The sequence below is a fragment of the Dendrobates tinctorius genome, unplaced genomic scaffold (genome assembly GCF_039654945.1).
Source record: "Dendrobates tinctorius isolate UK_male_01 unplaced genomic scaffold, ASM3965494v1 ptg000069l, whole genome shotgun sequence".
Classification (NCBI taxonomy): Eukaryota; Metazoa; Chordata; class Amphibia; order Anura; family Dendrobatidae; genus Dendrobates; species Dendrobates tinctorius.
This window is the reverse complement of record NW_027361737.1, coordinates 8080572-8101549: the sequence shown is the minus strand read 5'-3', so window position 1 is coordinate 8101549 and position 20978 is coordinate 8080572. Positions and strand designations below refer to the sequence as shown.

General features: G+C 40.2%; 1 protein-coding gene across 1 annotated transcript in view; it reads right to left on the bottom strand.

Annotated features, from left to right (window-relative positions):
- Positions 1-20978, bottom strand: part of CLSTN2 (calsyntenin 2) — a 1499677-nt gene that overhangs the window by 887608 nt on the left and 591091 nt on the right. The window contains exon 2 of the mRNA XM_073581085.1: positions 7383-7505. Coding sequence (XP_073437186.1) covers positions 7383-7505 — 123 coding nt within the window. The remainder of the gene's footprint in view (positions 1-7382; positions 7506-20978) is intronic.

The following is a 20978-nucleotide window of genomic DNA, read 5'->3' as shown; positions in this document are numbered from 1 at the left end:
CAGCCAATTCTGTATTGAAAAAGTCAAACGGTACTCCTTCCCTTCTGAGCTCTGCCGTGCGCCCAAACAGTGGTTTACCCCCACATATGGGGTATCATCGTACTCAGGACAAATTGCACAACAACTTTGGGGGTCTAATTTCTCCTGTTACCCTTGTAAAAAAAAAATTTGGGGGCGAAATTATTATTTTTGTGGAAAAAAAATGATTTTTTATTTTCACGGCTCTACTTTATAAACTTATGCAAAGCACTTGAAGGTTCAAAGTGCTCACCACACATCTAGATAAGTTCCTTAAGGGGTCTAGTTTCCAAAAAGGAGTCACTTGCTGGGGGTTTCCACTGTTTAGGAACATTAGGGGCTCTTCGAACGCAACATGGCATCCGATCTCAATTGCAGCCAACTCTGCGTTGAAAAAGTCAAACAGCACTCCTTCCCTTTCAAGCTCTGCCGTGCACTGAAAAAGTGGTTTACCCCTACATGTGGGGTATTGACGCATTCAGGAGAAATTGCACAACACTTTTTGTGGTTTATTTTCTCTTTTACCACTTTTGAAAATAAAAAAAATTGGTTCTGAAGTAAATTTTTAGCAAAAAAAATTAATTGTTAATTTTTTCCTCCCACATTGCTTTAGTTCCTGTGAAGCACGTAATAAGTTAATAAACTTCTTGAATGTGGTTTTCAGCACCTTGAGGGGTCTAGTTTTTAGAATAGTTTCACTTTTGGGTATTTTCTGTCATGTACACCCCTCAAAATGACTTTAAATATGATGTGGTACCTAAAAAAAATGGTTTTGTAAATTTTGTTGTAAAAATGAGAAATCGCTTGTCAACTTTTAACCCTTTCAACTTCCTATTTTCCTAACAAAAAAATGTTGTTTCCAAAATTGTGCTGATGTAAAGTAGACATGTGGAAAATGTTATTTATTAAGAAATTTATGTGACACATCTCTCTGATTTAAGGGCATAAAATTTTAAAGTTTAAAAATTGCAAAATTTTCACCATATTTCCATTTTTTTCATAAACACAAGACATATCGAAGATATTTTACCACTAAAATGAAGTACAATATGTCACAAAAAAATAATCTCAAAATCAGCGGGATCCGTTAAAGCGTTCCAGAGTTATAACCTCATAAAGTGACAGTGGTCAGAATTGTAAAAAATTGGCCTGGTCATATAGCTGTAAAATGGCTCTGTCACTAAAGGGTTAATGTTGTTGAGCTCGGTTTGTTGATGTTGGACAGCTGTGTGTATGCTTACAGTCATGTCTGAAAGTGTTCAAACCCTTGAAATTGTTGCAGAAAATGAAGTATTTTCCCATAAAAATACAAGAACTGTACATGTTTTGTTAGACACATATTTATTTCCTTTGTGTGTTTTGGAATACCACAAAAAAACTTGAAGGCACTTTTCCTAAAGTGTGAGTAGACAACTTTGTTTCAAGCATGTGATGCTTATTCAAACTCGCCTGTGGCAAGTAACAGGTGTGGGTAATATGAAATCATACCTGAAACCAGATAAAAAGGAGAGAAATTGACTCAATCTTTGCATTGTGCGTCTGTGTGAGTGACAATAAGCATGGAGAATAGAAAGAGAAGAGAACTGTCTGAAGACTTGAGAACCAAAATTAAATATCCACAATCTCAATCTTACAAGTCCGTCTCCAAATATCTTAATGCTTCTTTGTCCACAGTGTGCAACATAATCGCAAATTTTACAACCCATGATTCTGTAGCTAATCTCCCTGGACGTGGACGGCCGAGAAAAAGTGATGAAAGGTTGCAACGCAGGATAGTCCATATGGTGGATAAAAACCCTAATCAAGTTCCAAAGAAATTCAAGCTGTGGCAGGAGACCAAGGAAGAACCCACTGCCGACACATAGACATAAAAAAGCTAGACTGCAATTTGCCAAAATGTACGTGAATAAGCCAAGATCCTTTTAGACAAGAATGTTATGGACAGATGAAACCAAGATAGAGCATTTTGGAAAAGCACATCATTCTACTGTTCTTCAAAGAAAAGAATGCAGTATCTACAGTCAAATATGGAGGAGATTCAAAGATGGTTTAGGGTTGTTTTGCAGCTTCTGGCACTATGTGCCTTAACTGTGTGTAAAACATCATGAAATCTGAAGATTACCAAATGATTGTTGGTTGCCATCTAGTGCCAAGTGTCAAAAAGCTGGGTTTGCCTCCTAGGTTATAGGTCTTCCTGCAAGACAATGACCTCAAATATACATCAAGAAGCACCCAGAAATGGTTGGAAACAAAGCGCTGGAGAGTTCTGAAGTGGCCAGTGATTAGTCTGCATCTAAATCCCATTGGAATACCTGTAGAGAGATCTTAAAACTGATGTTGGGAGATGGCACACTTCAAATATGAGTGACATGGATTAGTTTGCAAAGAAAGATTGGTCCAAAATTCCAGTTGAGAGGTATAAGAAGCTTGTTGATGGTTATAGGAAGCGATTGATTGCAGTTATTTATTCCAAGGTATATGCAACCAAATATTAATTTCAGGGTGCCAACAATTTTGTCCGTCCTTTTTTCGGGGGTTTGTGAGAAACGATGTTCAATTTGCCTTTTGCACTCTGTTTTTGTGTGTTGTTACAATACACGCAAAGGAAATAAACATGTTTATACCAAAACGTGTAATTGGAATAATTACTTGGGAGAAATACTTCATTTTCTACAACAATTTCAAGGGTGTCAACACTTTTGGTCATTACAGTATGTAGTAGTGCTGTGTGCATATGTGTACATCATACTGTGTGATGTGTGGATCTGTATGGACACCAGTGTGTTGAGCACTGTGAGAGCATTATACTCTGTGTGGGGGACTGTAAGTGCATCTTACTCTATAAGAAGTACTGTGGGGACCATGAAAATGTATCATACAGTGTGGGAACACTAATTGCTTAACTAGTAACTAATTTCTTAGCGGTAACTCTGTGTGAGTTTAGGGTACAGGTTTAGGGTGCAGGTTTAGTGGTAATAGAAAATAGCTGCATATGTCCCTCTTACTTATGTATCAAAGTCAGTAAGTTATATATTGACAGACCTAAGACTTCAGTATATACAGAACATGGTCATATAATATTGAGCATACTCCACACAGATTATAGTAGAAGAGCAGTTATTTTGTTGCAATCATAGTACAATTGTGCAATCATTTCTAGAATCTGCTGGTTCTCAGTTCAATTTCCCATAATAGGTCTTCTCACAAATCGCCATTCAGACACTTCTTTTGAAAAGATAATGATGGCAGAAGGTCACATACATTTTCTAGCAGATGAAACATTTTTCAAGACTCAAGATTGTCTATTTACACACACCAGTATGGATTGATATTGGCTTGGCTAATGTGTCAAAACTAGAATCTAATAATTTTTTACATAAGTTGAACAGAGACAAACATTCCCACTGTGAACTATGGGTAGGACACTGATTTGCATGAGAATCTGCCTCCAAAGCTTATTTTAAGGGAGCAGTCAGGCGGTTGTATAACATAGACGACGATTGTATCTCGCAATGCTCTCCTGACCTGAAAGTAACAGCCTGTATATCTATGCAGCTGTCACACTCGGGTTAGGAGAGCCGAAGGCCATATCAATCATTGCGATGTGATCGTGATCTGTGATATGGGGCCGTCTGACTATGCCCTAAATGAAAGGAGGTGTTACCATTATGAGACATGTAGTTAACACAGAACAGTAGAACTGAACTTTGTCTCATAGCAAATTTGTTAGCAGCTGCAGCTCTCACAGCTCTGCTGTATTGAAACACTAGCTACCTGTGAGAGGGAAGCTGAAGCACTGAGAGGACCACTACAGATTGTGTCATTTATAATCATATACTAGTTCCCAAACTTTTTTTTACCTTGAGAGCCATATTCAACTCTGAGAGATGGTAGCAAGCCATTTCTAGGGCCAATGTGACAATGGCCAAAGCTTCCCCACAAAAAGCAAACTTTTACCTTGTGACCCCGTCCCATATAAGCATTATAACTACATCCAATGATTTCCACTTAACCCTTATTTGGTAGTCCTGACTCCACTATTCTCACTACACTATTGCTTCCAGCTTCAAGCACCCCATGACTACCAGTATCATCCTATCTTGGGGACCCCTGTCATACATAGTTCTGCAGTAAAATTCAGAGAGCTGAGAGATGCCATTACATATCAAACTGGTGACTCCTCCTTTTATATAAAATAAGCCCTGAAGACAATTTCTAATGCAGATCAATGTCCGGCCCATAGTTATTAACAGCTCAATTTCATATAAGAAAAACATGGATTTCTCTGGAATAAGACATCGGATCACAGATATCAAGGTATAATTTTATTCAGCTTCGTATGACCTACATGCCCATATAGATAGCTTAGGAGGGCTGATCCTATTGACAGATTCCGCTAAAAGATGTTTCTTGGTTCACTTTAAAAAGACTAATTGTGAAAGAAACATACCATGGGCTCGGATCAAATGCCAATTTCACTTTTGTGAAATAGGAGTACTGCCTCTTTTATTTTATGGCTAGACTGACTGGTAGACAGACATATGCCATTTTTCTTTCTCTGTTGTTTTAGGGTGTGGAGAGGAACAAATGCCAGGCTCTTCTGTCCTTAGTGGAAAAACTAGGCACTGCAATGGCGAGCTCATTTTAATACATAGCTAGATAGACATATTAGATAGTCATAAAATGGAAAGAAACAAATGCCCAAGTATAAAAGAGGAAAAATCCTATAAATTATATCATAGATTATCTGATCATCTGGATAACATCATCTATACCAAGATTTTGAAGAATTAATCTATACTGAGGTTAAGTGAATAATCTGATTAGAAAATATTTTCTGTTTGGATGATTATTTTGTATATGAATTATACAATTTTTTATTAGAGTAATTATGGTACTATACAGTCTAAAGTCACCATATAAATGCATTGTGTTAATTGTTTTTACAAGTCAGGTATCAAAGTTTTTGTTGAAATGAATTGGATTGTCAGACCAAGGAAAACCTTCACATGTCCAAGTATTGTATATGTATGGCCTGCTTTTCCTTTCCTTGGCTTTCACATGGCCTCATACAAATACAATTTTTCACAGACCACTGACAGGTCTGTCCTTACAACCCATAAAAGATTAAATGTATTATTACTGTCATCTCAGGTCATTGTCTGGGATATATACAGTTGACATCATTACTAAAAGACACTTACTGAATAAGGCGTTTCTCTGATTTCATTCATTGCTATGGAATCTATAAAAATCAGTCTCTGCTTTGCAGACATCTAATAATAAATATGTCTTTTACCATCAAATCCAGACATGTTGTCACGTACATTTCAATTAATAGTTGCATTACTCTTCTAAAGTTAATTTGATAAGATGGAAATAACAGTGAAGGAACATTAACCCCTTACCGACATCGGATATACATTTACGCTGATGTTGGTATACCTGCTTTGATGTGGGCTCCGGCGGTAAGCCTACATCTTTTCCGGGACATGTCAGCTGGTTTGAACAGCTGACATGTGCCAGTAATAGCCGCGGGCGGAATCGCGATCTGCCTGTGGCTATTAACTAGTTAAATGCCTCTGTCAAACTCTGACAGCGGCATTTAAATGGCACTTCCAGGAAATAAACACACCTGTGACCCCACCACATGATTGGGGGTCATCGGTTCATCGGCATGACAACCAGAGGTCTCGTGGTTGTCTATGGTTGTCAGTGCCGGATTGCTTTGAGCACCACCCAGTGATCAGCGCTCATAGCAAGTGTGTAATTCAACTACATAGAGGCAAACTGATCATCGTCTCTTTGTGGCTGAGCCGATCGGGTTATGGAAGCTTCTATTCTCCCATGGAGACTAATGAAGCATGCCAAAAGTTAAAAAAAAATGTTTTTAAAAATATAAAAAAATAAAAAATATATGAAAGTTCAAATCACCCCCCTTTCGCCCCATTCAAAATAAAGCAACAGAAAAATAAATCAAACATATACATATTTGGTACTGCCGCATTCAGAATCACCCAATCTAGCAATCAAAAAGGGATTAGCCTGGTCGCTAAATGACGTAGCCAGACAAAAAGTCAAAACACCAGAATAATGTATTTTTTGGTCGTTGTGACATTGCATTAAAATGCAATAACAGACAATCAAAAGAACATGTCTGCACCAAAATAGTATCATTAGAAACGTCAGATCAGTACGCAAAAAATAAGCCCTCACCCAAGATGAGATCACGAAAAATGGAGACACTAACGGTATCAGAAAATGGTGTTTTGTTTTATTTTGCAAAGTTTAAAATTTTCACCTCTTAGATAAAAAAGAACCTAGACATGTTTGGTGTCTATGAACTCGCAATGACCTGGAGAGTCATAATGGCAGGTCAGTTTTAGCACTTAGTGAACCTAGCAAAAAAAAGCCAAACAAAAAACAAGTGTGGGATTGCACTTTTTTTTTCAATTTCACAGCACTTGGAATTTTTTTCCGTTATCTAGTACACGACAAGGTAAAGCTGGAGTCACACATAGCAACTTACCAGCGATCCCAACAACGATATCAACGTGTCAGGATCGCTGGTAAGTCGCTATGTGATCGCTGGTGAGCTGTCAAACAGACAGCTTCACCAGCGATTAGCACAGCAATGCCGAGCGCGTGGCATCGCTGTGTTCGTTAGCGCTGATGCCATATTCATGTCAAAAATAGAATTAAAATAAAAAATATTGTTACTCTCACCTTCCGACGTCCCGCACAGCATTCCCGCCTCTCTCCACGCTCCGGTCCCAGTAATCCTTTGCGAGAATTACCGCTATGACGTCCATTCTCGCGGGATTGCGAAGTCTCGCGGTCATTCTTGCAAAGGATTACTGGGACCGGAAGCGTGGAGAGAGGCGGGAAGACTGCGCAGGACGCTGGAAGGTGAGAATAACAATATTTTTTTTATTATTTTACAGCTGATCGCTGGTCTCCCGCATGTCACACGCAGCGATGCGTGCTGGCCAGCAGGAGATCAGCGACGAAAAAACTGTCCAGAGGTTTCTTGCAGCGATCAGCGATACCGGCAGGGGGGCCGGTCGCTGATCGCTGTCACACACAGAGATCTTGCTGGTGAGATCGCAGTTGTGTCACAAAAGTTGTGACTCAGCAGCGATCTCGCTAGCGAGATTGCTATGTGTGACGGGGCCTTTAAACCAATGGTGTCGTTCAAAATCAGAACTCGTCCTGCCAAAAATAAGCCCTTACATGGCCATATTGATGGAAAAATAAAATAGTTATGGCCCTGGGAATGAGGGGAGCGAAAAACCAAACCGCAAAAACGAAAAAAGCTCCGGGAGTTAAGGAGTTAATAATGAACACATCCAATAGCGTCCTACCTGCAAACGGAACCGGGGCATCTTTGTCCAATGCAACCAAAGGGGGATCCAGAATAACTGTGTCATTATTTTCAGTGATAACTCCATGATATGATGTTTCAATCCACGGTTTGTGCTTGTTCACTGAAAGTAAAAATAGAAATTCACACATCTTGTTAAAACCTTATAATCCAGACACATGAATGAATAGCTGATCAATACAATGGAAGGCAGATAATTAAAAAGAAGTGACAAGTGTTGAGTAGGTAAAAAGGATCAGATAGTCTTAAAGGGCTTAAACTCTTACTTCCCCATTCGTGCTGTCAGTCGACAAAATACAGTGCTTGCCACCACCTGGGAAGCAGTTGATTGATACTTCCTTAGTAGGACTTCACCTTATATAGCACATCCAATTAATCCTATCACCGATCTCTAAAGGCCCCTTTACATTTAGCGATGCACTAGCGATCCCGACCATGATACGACCCGGTCAGGATCGCTGGTGCATCGCTAAATAGTCGCTAGTGAGCTGCCACACAGGCAGATCTCACAGTGATGTAGCGATGCAGCAGCGGTCGCTACTTACCTTTCAGATGCAGCGATCCTGACGTCCTCCTGCCCGCGTCCACGCATCGCTCGTCGGCGCCAGCAGGAAGCGCCCGATGAGAAATGGAGCTGCTCGATCTCGCGCGATCAGCGACAGACAGCGGGGGAGCCGGTCGGAGGTAATTATCACACATAGCGATATCGCTAGCAATATCGCTGCTGCGTCACAAAATCGGTGATGCTTTAGCGATATCGCTAGCACTATCGCTATGTGTAAAGGCCCCTTTACCCCAGCCTAATAAAGAATTGGTTAGACTATACATATTAGATGTGCTAATGTTTTTCTTAGCATTGTTTTATAAGTGAGATAACTTGAAAAGCTTAAAGGCTGTTTAAAGAACAATTACATAAATATTGTCATTTGTAAAACTTAAAAGTACAGTAGAATACTTTCACATTTCAATAAGAGCAAACTAAAGTCTGTCCAAAGAAGAAACAAGATCACAAATGCTTCAAAGAATAGATTTCCTTCCTTTGTTAGATGACCTCCACATCTTGAACAACTTTTTTCACTTATCATTCTTTATGGGTTTATAGTGGAAAAATGAGCATTTTTCATTTTATGGCCTATGGTATATAGGCAGCAGGACCTTACATAGTACTAAAAACACACTTACTGCTGAACATCATATTCGGCTATGTATGAGGCCCTACTTAAAGCGGTTGTCTCAAGAATCCCTTCCTGTTTGCTGAGGGTGGTGTGCTATTTCTTAACAGTTTAGACTGTGGCATGATTGCATCATTGGCCTGAACTATGTGGTCTCTGATGCTGCATCAGAGGAGCACTGTTGCACTGAAGCTGGCTACATAGGGAGCTAACAGGGAATCCCAGCTATCCTGGCCAGGCTCTGTGCAGTGCTTACATGGTTTATTTGGAAAAGCTTGTAAGCACATTTTTACATTTTCAGCCACTGCTACTGGTAACCTAGGAAAAGAGCAGTAAAAAATAGGATTCAAAATCAATCCACTCTTGATAATGGGGAAGAGCTTTAAATGAATTGTTGATTGTTTTGATAAGTATTTTGCAAATTTTCCTATTACAAAAACTTGAACATAACCTGTTACAGTAGTGCTCAAAAGTTTACATACCCCGGCAGAATTTTTGCTTTCTTGGCCTTTTTTCAGAGAATATGAATGATAAAACCAAAACTTTTTCTCCACTCATGGTTAGTGGTTGGGTGAAGCCATTTATTGTCAAACTACTGTGTTTTCTCTTTTTAAATCATGAGAACCCAAAACATCCAAATGACCCTGATCAAAGTTCAGAGTCCCTGAACAAAGCATTTCAAAGCGAAACGCGCGTCAGGTGTGGTGGGTCCCCCGTGTTCTCTCTCTAGGTAACTATCATGCATTTATTTATCGATGTTATGTGATATCATATGTTCCTATGTGCAATTGATGTTTGTATGCCTACAGTCAGAGTATTAAAATTGCTCTGTCACTTACACACTATTAGCACCTATATAAGTGTGTCTCTCTATCTAATTGCAACATTGCTATAATTTTATAGGGATGCAGATATGTATATGCTCTGTGAATATGTTCACGTGAGATTTTCTCACGGTGATATGTTGTGAAGACACTGAGCTTGAACTGCCGTGACCTCATCACTGGCATTTTCCTATGATCCTGAGGTCACCACAGCAGTTCAGCCCGGCTGCGAGAACAGCATCAGTGACGTCACCGCTAGTCACTGAAGATGCGCTTGCATCCAGTGGTTCTCAGCCGGGACGGTCGCATCTTAGCACCGTCCAGGTTGAAAACTGTATATCCCCCAGATACGGATTATGATGTGGGACAACATGTTGGACAGGTATGATATATTGTTGCCTTTTTATTTTACTTTTATTACAGGAGATTGAGGGCTTCGCTGGGATTAGGCGTAATAATAAAAGTAAAAACTGTGTTTAGTGTTATTTAAAATAAAATACTTTATTCTGGCTGTGTCTTTATTTAACATGTGCAATACAGTTCAAAAGTTTAGGGTCACTTAGAAATTTCCTTAATTTTGAAAGAAAAGCACAGTTTTTTCCAATGAAGCTAACATTAAATGATTCAGAAATACACTCATTGACATACATTGTTAATGTGGTAAATGATGATTCTAACTGCAAATTTCTGGTTTGTAATGCAATATCTTCATAGGTTTATAGAGGCCCATTTCCAACAACCATCACTCCAGTGTTCTTATGGTACTTTGTGTTTGCTAACTGTGTAAGAAGGCTAATGGATGGTTAGAATACCCTTGAAAACCCTTGTGAAAGTATGTTAGCACAGCTGAAAACAGTTTGGCTGATTACAGAAGCTATACACCTGACCTTCCTTTGAGCTAGTTGAGCATCTGGTGCATTACATTTGTTGGTTCCATTAAACTCTCAAAATGGCCAGAAAAAAAGAACTTTCATGTGAAACTCGACAGTCTATTCATGTTCACAGAAATGAAGGCTATCCATGCGAGAAAATGCCAAGAAACTGAATATTTCCTACAACGGTGTGTACTACTCCCTTCGGAGGAGAGCACAAACAGGCTCTAACCAGAGTAGAAAGAGAAGTGGGAGGCTCAGCTGCACAACTGAGCAACAATACAAGTACATTAGGGTCTGTAGTTTGAGAAAACGACACCTCACAGGTCCTCAACTGGCAGCTTCATTAAATAATACATGCAAAACGCCAGTGTCAATGTCTACAGTGAAGAGGCGACTCCGGGATGCTGGCCTTCAGGGCACAGTGGCAAAGAAAAAGCCATATCTGAGACTGGCTAATAAAAGGAAAATATCAATATGGGCAAAAGAACACAGACATTGGACAGAGGAAGATTGGTAAAAAGTGTTATGGACATACTAATCCAAGTTTGAGGTGTTTGGATTGCACAGAACATTTGTGAGATGCAGAACAACTGAAAAGATGCTGGAAGAGTGCCTGACACCATATGTCAAGCATGGTGGAGGTAATGTGGTGGTCTGGGGTTTCTTTGGTGCATGTAAAGTGGGAGATTTGTGCAATGTAAAAGGGATTTTGAATAAGGAATGCTATCACTCCATTTTGCAACGCCATGCCATACTCTGTGGACAGCGCTTGATTGGAGCCAAGTCAGGTATGCAAAATAGATACACGCCGGATATCCTATGACCCGGCGTGTATCTATTTTGCATACCTGACTAGAGGTCAATAACCACTTGAGCTCCAGGCAACACTTCTATACCGATTTCTGTCTACCAGTATGTGAGATGCTCACATTAGCATCTAATATTTAACCCTAGTGCACTGATGAAGGTCTACCACGACCAAAACGTTTGTTACTATTGGCTACTGTATGTAAAATTTCCAATTTATTGCATCAAAACTTCTTGAGTGTGCCCAGTACTTGATATATGGTATATAAGGTTTGGGAACCTACTGTTTGGCACCTTCCTCATTGGATGTGATAACATTCATTCCAATTCATTTCACGTGACACAGATATCTCTGGTACCTGTTTTTCTGGTACCGGAAATATCAGGAAGTGTGAAACAGGCCTAATTCAGGTAGAAGGGAAGGCAGATTATGATTCATATTGAATAAATTTGGCCTCAATCTCCTGAAATGTGGTGTAAAAAAGATAAACTCTTAGGCTGTGTGCCCACGTTGCATTTTTTAAGCGTTTCTGCTGCATTTTTGCCGCTGCGGAAACGCTAACAAAACACATCTCATGCAATCCTATGGGATTCCGCAGTTGCTGTGCCAATGCTGTGTATTTTTCCACTGCAGAATGGCATAGCTGAAAAATCCGCAGCGTGACCATTAATTTTGCGGAATTGCAGTGATTCCGCCACCAAAGGATTGCATTGAAATTCTCACTTTACGCATGTGGCTATGCTCACCATGCGTAAAGTGAGCGCTTCATGTGCGAATGGTACCCTGGGTCTGGAGGAGACTCTCCTCCATGCCCTGGGTACCATATTCCTGTAAAAAATAGAATTAAAATAAAAATAGGGATAGACGTACCCTCTGTCGGCCCCCGGAGTCCTCCTGGTCCTCAGCAGTGCATGTGGTGGCTTTGTTCCCAGGCGTGCTTTGCGAGCATGACCTCTGATGATGTAGTGGTCACGTGACAGTCACAAAGGTCATTCTCACAAAGCACGCCTGGGAACGGAACTTGCTGGCAGCGAGGACTGGGATCGTCGCTGAGGAGATCGGGGGCCGCCAGGAGGTGAGTATATCCATATTTTTTATTTTTTAAATATTTTTAACATTCTATCTTTTACTATTGATGCTGCATAGGCAGCATCAATAGTAAAAAGTTGGTCACACTTGTCAAGCACTATGCTTGACAAGTGTGACCAACCTGTCAATCTCTTTTCCAAGCGATGCTTCAAATCGCTTGGAAAAGAGCTAGCATTCTGTAAAAACGCTTGCAAAACGTTTGTGTTTTGCAGGAAAATGCATGCGAATTCTGCATGTGTTTTACCCGCGGTGGGGAGTTGTGAAAATGCTGCGGATAATTCCGCAGCATTTCTGCAATGTGGACACATAGCGAGATCTCTTACCCAGTCCTTCGTCCTCCGACGTCCCTGCGCCCTCTCCTTAGGTCGCGGGCGCGCGCCAGCGCTCTCTCTTCTGTCAGCGGTGGGCAGCGCTGAGGGCGGTGCGCACCGCCCACTTCCGGGTCCTATGATATTTCAGGCGTTCTCTCCGTAGTGAGGACGCCTGAGGATTGTGTTTCTTTACACTCTGTTCTGGCCCCCTCTGTCGTGTTAGGGATCTAGTTTTGGTCCTCCTTCCGTCCCCCTGCTTGTCTCAGTTCTGTGTCGCCTCCTCCTTGTCTCTCCTCTCCCCGCTCCCTAGGTCTCGTATGCTACCGTCCTTGTGCTTCCATCTGTTTCCTCCTGGTGTGGCCTTCCTCTGCTCCTGTGCCTCCTCCTGTATCCCCACTAGAAGCGGCTGCCTGCCGCCTCCTCATCCTATAACCCTGCTCTGTATAGTATTCTTGGTAGCGCTGTCGCTCCGTGTCCCCGAGCCGTCCCTCCTGGTACCGGCTGTCGCGGTTCTGTCCTCTGCGGTTTTGCCCCTAACGATCCCTGTATAGGGGTTGGTCTTCACCTGGCGCGCTCGACCCAGGGGCTCCAGATCCGCGACCCAGAGGGTCCACTCTCGGACATTGTCCTTCCCTGTCCGTTACACTTTCTCTTTGGCCCTTCATAAAACTGAAATGCTACCACTTCTAACTCTCTCCTATTTACTCCCCGACATCACAGTCCTCCAATCAACTCTTTTTTCTTCCATAAAAACTTCTGGTGGAGAGCATTACTGCTAATGAAGTAGAACGTGTGGAGCAGCAACAAGACACATGTGGAGGGTCAAGTAAATACAAGTTTAATATTTTTTAGCCCCTTCTCAATAATCAGAATCCAGACAAATGGTGGCCATCCACCCACCAATTTACTCGATTAACTTGAAGTGAATAGTCCAAAATTTGGATTTGCCTGCATCAATGAATTTTGAGAAACCAAATGAATTTGATTAGTCTAGAATTGATTCACTCATCTCTAGAAACAATTAAAATGACAATCCCTACCCTCATAACAAAACTTATCGTAAAGCATATTATTTTTTTTCATTTAGAATCTTTGAACATTTGTTATACTTTAAAATATCTGAAAATATATAATGCTGTACATTCATGCTATCCAGTATTTCACATGATACGGAAACTAGGCTTCAGTATTTCACAAGTCACCCTGGACCCAAGGCAGCTGAGACTTAATTTGTTCATTCACATCACCTAAAACCATCAGCACCTTAGGGTGGAAAGCTCAATAGGTTTGAATGTAATGTAAATCAAATTGTGTATCACTGACAGAGAGCTGAGGGCTTTTAAAAGGTAAGGAATAATGTCTATTCCTAGTGTTTCAATCCAAAAGCTTGAGATTGGACTATATTTACTCACACATCGATCTGAGAAGCGAAATGTGAGCTGTACATGAATGTTTTCATTTTTATTCTCTCTATTATTCTTCTGAAATCTAGAGAGATTTGAAGGAGCACTTTTTGAGAAGGACATTATAACTGTTCAGTGGAAAATCCAATAACATAATATACAGACTAGACTAGAGCAGAACGATAGAACTGGAATACTAATAAATGAGCCCATACCAGCATTCACATTAATGATGAGCAATGACTTTCCATAAATAGATGCATTAGGGTTAAGGTTACTGTAATTTTACACTATCAACAAATCTGGATTTGAGTGCAAATTTTGTCGCAGATTTGTTTGTAGCAGAAAATAACTATGCTGTTTTTGCAAGTACAGAAAACCTGTACCGTACATTAAGAAGGATTAGACCGACCTAGTCAACATTATTTCCCAATTTCGCATGTAGACCTTCATCTTCTCTTTGTATCTCCTAAAAGACTACTAGTATTTTTCAAAGTTTTCTTTCCACCACCCCATCACCTGTTCCTCATCTCTTGTGGCATTTATGTTGGTTATCAAGTCAATCATTTGTGTCTTAATAATTATTTGTGGCATCTGTAACACAATACTTCTGTTTGTGACCACAACTTGTGATAACTTTTACTTAAACTACAATATATTGTCCTGTAAATGAAATGTCTGCGCGTAGACATTCGGTGAAGGCTGCATTGAGTGTTCTCTTTTAGGCTCTGGCAGTTTTGCTCACTGAGTTGATTTTTCAGCTGCCTAATTGCATTTTCCTGAACAGTCTCACAGGATCAATATACCATCATGTCACACTTTTCTCTATGCTCTCTACAATACATCACTATTGGGTAACTTCAGATCATCCCTCTATGAAGTACATTTAGATGGATTCCATCAGCTCTGTATTGAACATATTTACTTGTGACATTACTATGAACCCTTTCAAAGCCGTGCCAGATGATTGGCCAAGCAGATAATAATCCTGCTGCCGAAGTCCTAAATTACTCTTTATTGTTGCACCTTTGCTGGAGGAGAATGAGCTGAGATATTATGATGGTGAATGCACCTATGACATTGATGTGCTGCAACAGAAGGGACACAATAAAACCCAATGAATCTGAGAGAATAGGAATGACCGCACACATTGGCTGTATACGACGCAGTTAATGGAAGCTATTATAATTTTAAATAGAGGTTGGTTTCCCAAAAAGTTGATGTGCTCGGCACATGGAAATGTTATATAGTATATTTGCACTTTTAGATAATGAGTATCAGCCTGTTAGATTTTTAATCTTTGAAAATGTCTTTTATGTCATATTCACACATCCATTATGCACAAACTGTATGCAGGTTTCCTGATCCGAACTTGACAGCTTTTCAGACCTATATGAAGCTGCCAAGCTAAGGTCATGAGACCTGAAGAAAGCCCTTCTATTATGGTCCATGCTCGGACCATGAGAAACGATGGTGTGAATTCAGCCTTAGAGTACTCAATTCTCTAAATGTATTTGGCACTACAAAACTAATGGATTATACTTAAAATTCTGATACCAGGGGTTATGTTTTTTATCTCCAGGTTATTGTTCTTGATAGGCAAATACTTGTTGTTATTAGTATTGAACAAAGAGAAGGATCAGATTACAATAGTCCATAGAATGAGGAAGACACTAACTGCTGATATGTCTCCCATGCAAAACACACATGGGGAAGAAAAGATCCTGCATGCCCAACACTCTGAAGCACATCCTTAGAAGCAGTAATAGAACGTAAGACATTATGCAACACAACTGAGCAGAGTAGCTGTGAATCTAGCCCTGGAGTGCCTTTTTATCTTTCTCTCTCTTTGCTTCTTATCATTCATGCTCTCTTTTCCCCTCTACATATACCTCTAATATTTATTTTTTCATCTTAAATATCATCATATAGTTGTATCTTTATGAAATTTCAATCATGCAATTGTATTTCTCAAAGGTGATGCCACTATCTTAACATGTGACTCATCTTTTGTCTTTTCATGTAACAATAAAAATATTTTATTTGGTTTAGATTTTCATTTATGGCCCAATTATTTTGTATGTTTTATAGACCTCTTATTATGATACTGGCGTAGCACTGCTTGAATCCAGTGGCCAAGGAGCACAAGCAAGGAACAGCACCTGGTAATAGATGTCCTTGGCGATAGCAAAGGAGTTGTAGGAAACAACCTGAAGATAAGTGAGATTAGTCTTGGTAAGACAATTCAGGAGCTTTAGACTGAAACTAGAATACCAGCTAGGCACAATACTCAAACAATGAGTGAGAGATCAGTGTAGCCTAAAGTAGGCCCAAACAGGAAATAAGATGGATTCGACAGGTTCAAAATCTGACATCTTAGTAAAGGGCAATTACAGAACACAACAGCACACTCCAATGGTGAACAATAGCAGCCACTAGTGGTCAAACTGCAGAAAGACTGCAGGAATCCTAGCATCTCTATGGCAAGAATATGATCTAGTCTCTCAGTTAACCCCTTTACCCCCAAGGGTGTTTGCATGTTAATGACCAGGCCAATTTTTACAATTCTGACCACTGTCCCTTTATGAGGTAGTAACTCTGGAACGCTTCCATGGATCCCGGTGATTGTGACAATGTTTTCTCTTGACATATTGTACTTCATGTTAGTGGTAAAATGTCTTTGATATGACTTGTGTTTATTTGTGGAAAAAATAGAAATTTGGCAAAAATTTTGAAAATTTTGCAATTTTCCAACTTTGAATTTTCATGCCCTTGAAACAGAGAAATGTGTCACACAACATAGTTAATAAGCAACATTTCATACATGTCTACTTTACATCAGCACAATTATGGAACCAAAGATTTTTTTGTTAGGACGTTATAAGGGTTAAAAATTGACCAGCGATTTTTCATTTTTACAACATCATTTTTTTTAGGGACCACATCACATTTGAACTCTCTTTTAAGGGTCTATATGACAGAAAATACCCAAAAATGACACCATTCTAAAAACTGCACCCCTCAAGGTGCTCAAAACTACATTCAAAAAGTTTATTAACCCTTCAGGTGCTTCACAGGAATTTTTGGAATTTTAAAAAAAATGAACATTTAACTATTTTCACAAAAAATGTAATTCAGATCAAATTTGTTTTATTTTACCAAGGATAACAGGAGAAATTGGAACCCAAAAGTTGTTGTACAATTTGTCCTGAGTACGCTGATACCCCATATTTGCAGGTAAACCACTGATTGAGCGCATGGCAGAGCTCGGAAGAGAAAGAGCGCCGCTAGACTTTTCAATTCAAAATTGGCTGGAATTGAGATGTCATGTTAAGTTTGGAGAGCCCCTGATGTGCCTAAACCGTGGAAACCCCCCATAAATGACACCATTTTAGAAAGTAGACCCCTAAGTAACATATCTAGATGTGTGGTGAGCACTTTGAACCCCCAAGTGCTTCACAGAAGTTTATAATGTAGAGCCGTAATAATAAAAAAATTTTTTTTTTTACAAAAATGATCTTTTCACCCTCAATTTTTTATTTACCCAAGGGTAACAGGAGAACATGGGCCCTAAAAGTTGTTTTGCAATTTGTCCTGAGTATGCTGACACCCCATATGTGGGGGTAAACCAGTTTGTGTGCATGGCAGAGCTCATAAGAGAAGGAGCACCGTTTGCCTTTCAATGCCTTTGCACTTGGAGAGCCCCTGATGTGCCTAAACAGTGGAAACCCCCAATTCTAACTCCAACCATAACCCCAACACACCCCTGACCCTAATTCCAACCCTAACCACAAACCTAGCCACAAACCTAACCCTAACACACCCCTAACCCTAATCCCAACCCATACCCTTAATCTCAACCGTAACCCTAATTCCAACCATAACACTAATCCTAACTTTAGCCCAAACCCTAACCTTAACTTTAGCCCCAACCCTAACCATAAATTTAGCCCCAACCTTAACCCTAGCTTTAGCTATAACCCTAAACCTAGCCCTAACCCTAACCCTAGCCCTATCCATAATGGGAAAATGGAAATAAATACATTTTTCATTTTATTATTTTTCCCTAACTAAGGGGGTAATAAAGGGGGTTTGATTTACTATTTATAGTGGGTTTTTACAGCAGGTTTTTATGTTTGGCAGCTGTCACACACTAAATGACGCTTTTTATTGCAAAAAATAGTTTTTGCATTACCACATTTTGAGAACTATAATTTTTCCATATTTTAGCCCACAGAGTCATGTGAGGTCTTGTTTTTTGCGGGACAAGTTGATATTTCTTTTGGTACCATTTGTGGGCACATGAGATTTTTTGATCGCTTTTTATTTATTTATTTGTGAGACGGAATGAACAAAAACCAGCATTTCATGAATTTATTTGGGGGGGGCGTTTATACCGATCCATGTGTGGTAAAGTTGATAAAGCAGTTTTATTCTTCTGGTCAGTACAATTACAGTGATACCTCTTTTGTAGCATCATCTTTTATTGTTTTGGCGCTTTTATGCAATAAAAACTATTTTATATTAAAAAAATAATTATTTTTACATCACTTTACTTTGAGAGCTATATTTTATTTATTTTTTACTGATGACTAGTGTTGAGCGATACCAGCCGATACTGAAAAATATCGTATCGGAATGGATCGGCCGATCTAAAAAAAAGTATCCGGTATCGCCGATTTCGATACCGGAAGTCCCATTCAAGTCTATGGGACTTCTGGTATCGGAATAAGAAAAACCCTTTTCTGTCCTTGTACAGCCTCTCGGGGGTGTGTACGGACCTTCCGGGGGTCTGTGCCGGCCTGCCAGGGGTCTGTGCCGACTGCCCGGGGGTCTGTGCGGACTGCCGGGGGTCTGTACCGGCCTGCCGGGGGGCTGTGCCGGCTGCCAGGGGTCTGTGCCGACTGCCCAGGGGTCTGTGCGGACTGCCGGGGGTCTGTACCGGCCTGCCGGGGGGCTGTGCCGACTGGGGGGTCTGTGCAGGCTGCGGGGGTCTGTGCAGGCATCATCCGATGGGACTACAAGTCCCATCGGGCTATGCCTGCTACCATGACAGTGATTGACACATTAGCCAATGATGGGACAGTAGTAGTCCCATCATCCGGCTAATGTGTTGAATGTAAAAAAAAAAACATACTACATGCATACTACATATATACATACTACATACATACTACATATATACATACTACATACATACTACATAAATACTACATATATACATACTACATATATACTACATACATACTACATATATACATACTACATACATACTACATATATACAGTGGGGCAAAAAAGTATTTAGTCAGTCAGCAATAGTGTAAGTTCCACCACTTAAAAAGATGAGAGGCGTCTGTAATTTACATCATAGGTAGACCTCAACTATGGGAGACAAACTGAGAAAAAAAAATCCAGAAAATCACATTGTCTGTTTTTTTCATTTTATTTGCATATTATGGTGGAAAATAAGTATTTGGTCAGAAACAAGCAATCAAGATTTCTGGCTCTCATAGACCTGTAACTTCTTCTTTAAGAGTCTCCTCTTTCCTCCACTCATTACCTGTAGTAATGGCACCTGTTTAAACTTGTTATCAGTATAAAAAGACACCTGTGCACACCCTCAAACAGTCTGACTCCAAACTCCACTATGGTGAGGACAAAAGAGCTGTCAAAGGACACCAGAAACAAAATTGTAGCCCTGCACCAGGCTGGGAAGACTGAATCTGCAATAGCCAACCAGCTTGGAGTGAAGAAATCAACTGTGGGAGCAATAATTAGAAAATGGAAGACATACAAGACCACTGATAATCTCCCTCGATCTGGTGCTCCACGCAAAATCCCACCCCGTGGGGTCAGAATAATCACAAGAACAGTGACCAAAAATCCCAGAACCACGCGGGGGGACCTAGTGAATGAACTGCAGAGAGCTGGGACCAATGTAACAAGGCCTACCATAAGTAACACACTACGCCACCATGGACTCAGATCCTGCAGTGCCAGACGTGTCCCACTGCTTAAGCCTGTACATGTCCAGGCCCGTCTGAAGTTTGCTAGAGAGCATTTGGATGATCCAGAGGAGTTTTGGGAGAATGTCCTATGGTCTGATGAAACCAAACTGGAACTGTTTGGTAGAAACACAACTTGTCGTGTTTGGAGGAAAAAGAATACTGAGTTGCATCCATCAAACACCATACCTACTGTAAAGCATGGTGGTGGAAACATCATGCTTTGGGGCTGTTTCTCTGCAAAGGGGCCAAGACGACTGATCCGGGTACATGAAAGAATGAATGGGGCCATGTATCGTGAGATTTTGAGTGCAAACCTCCTTCCATCAGCAAGGGCATTGAATATGAAACGTGGCTGGGTCTTTCAACATGACAATGATCCAAAGCACACCGCCAGGGCAACGAAGGAGTGGCTTCGTAAGAAGCATTTCAAGGTCCTGGAGTGGCCTAGCCAGTCTCCAGATCTCAACCCTATAGAAAACCTTTGGAGGGAGTTGAAAGTCCGTGTTGCCAAGCGAAAAGCCAAAAACATCACTGCTCTAGAGGAGATCTGCATGGAGGAATGGGCCAACATACCAACAACAGTGTGTGGCAACCTTGTGAAGACTTACAGAAAACGTTTGACCTCTGTCATTGCCAACAAAGGATATATCACAAAGTATTGAGATGAAATTTTGTTTCTGACCAAATACTTATTTTCCACCATAATATGCAAATAAAATGAAAAAAAAACAGACAATGTGATTTTCTGGATTTTTTTTTCTCAGTTTGTCTCCCATAGTTGAGGTCTACCTATGATGTAAATTACAGACGCCTCTCATCTTTTTAAGTGGTGGAACTTGCACTATTGCTGACTGACTAAATACTTTTTTGCCCCACTGTACATACTACATACATACTACATACATACATACTACATACATACTGCATATATACATACTAAATACATACTACATACATACTATATATATATATATATATATATATGTACTACATACATGCTACACACATACTACATATATACATACTACATACATACTACATACATACTACCTATATACATACTACATACATACTACATACATAC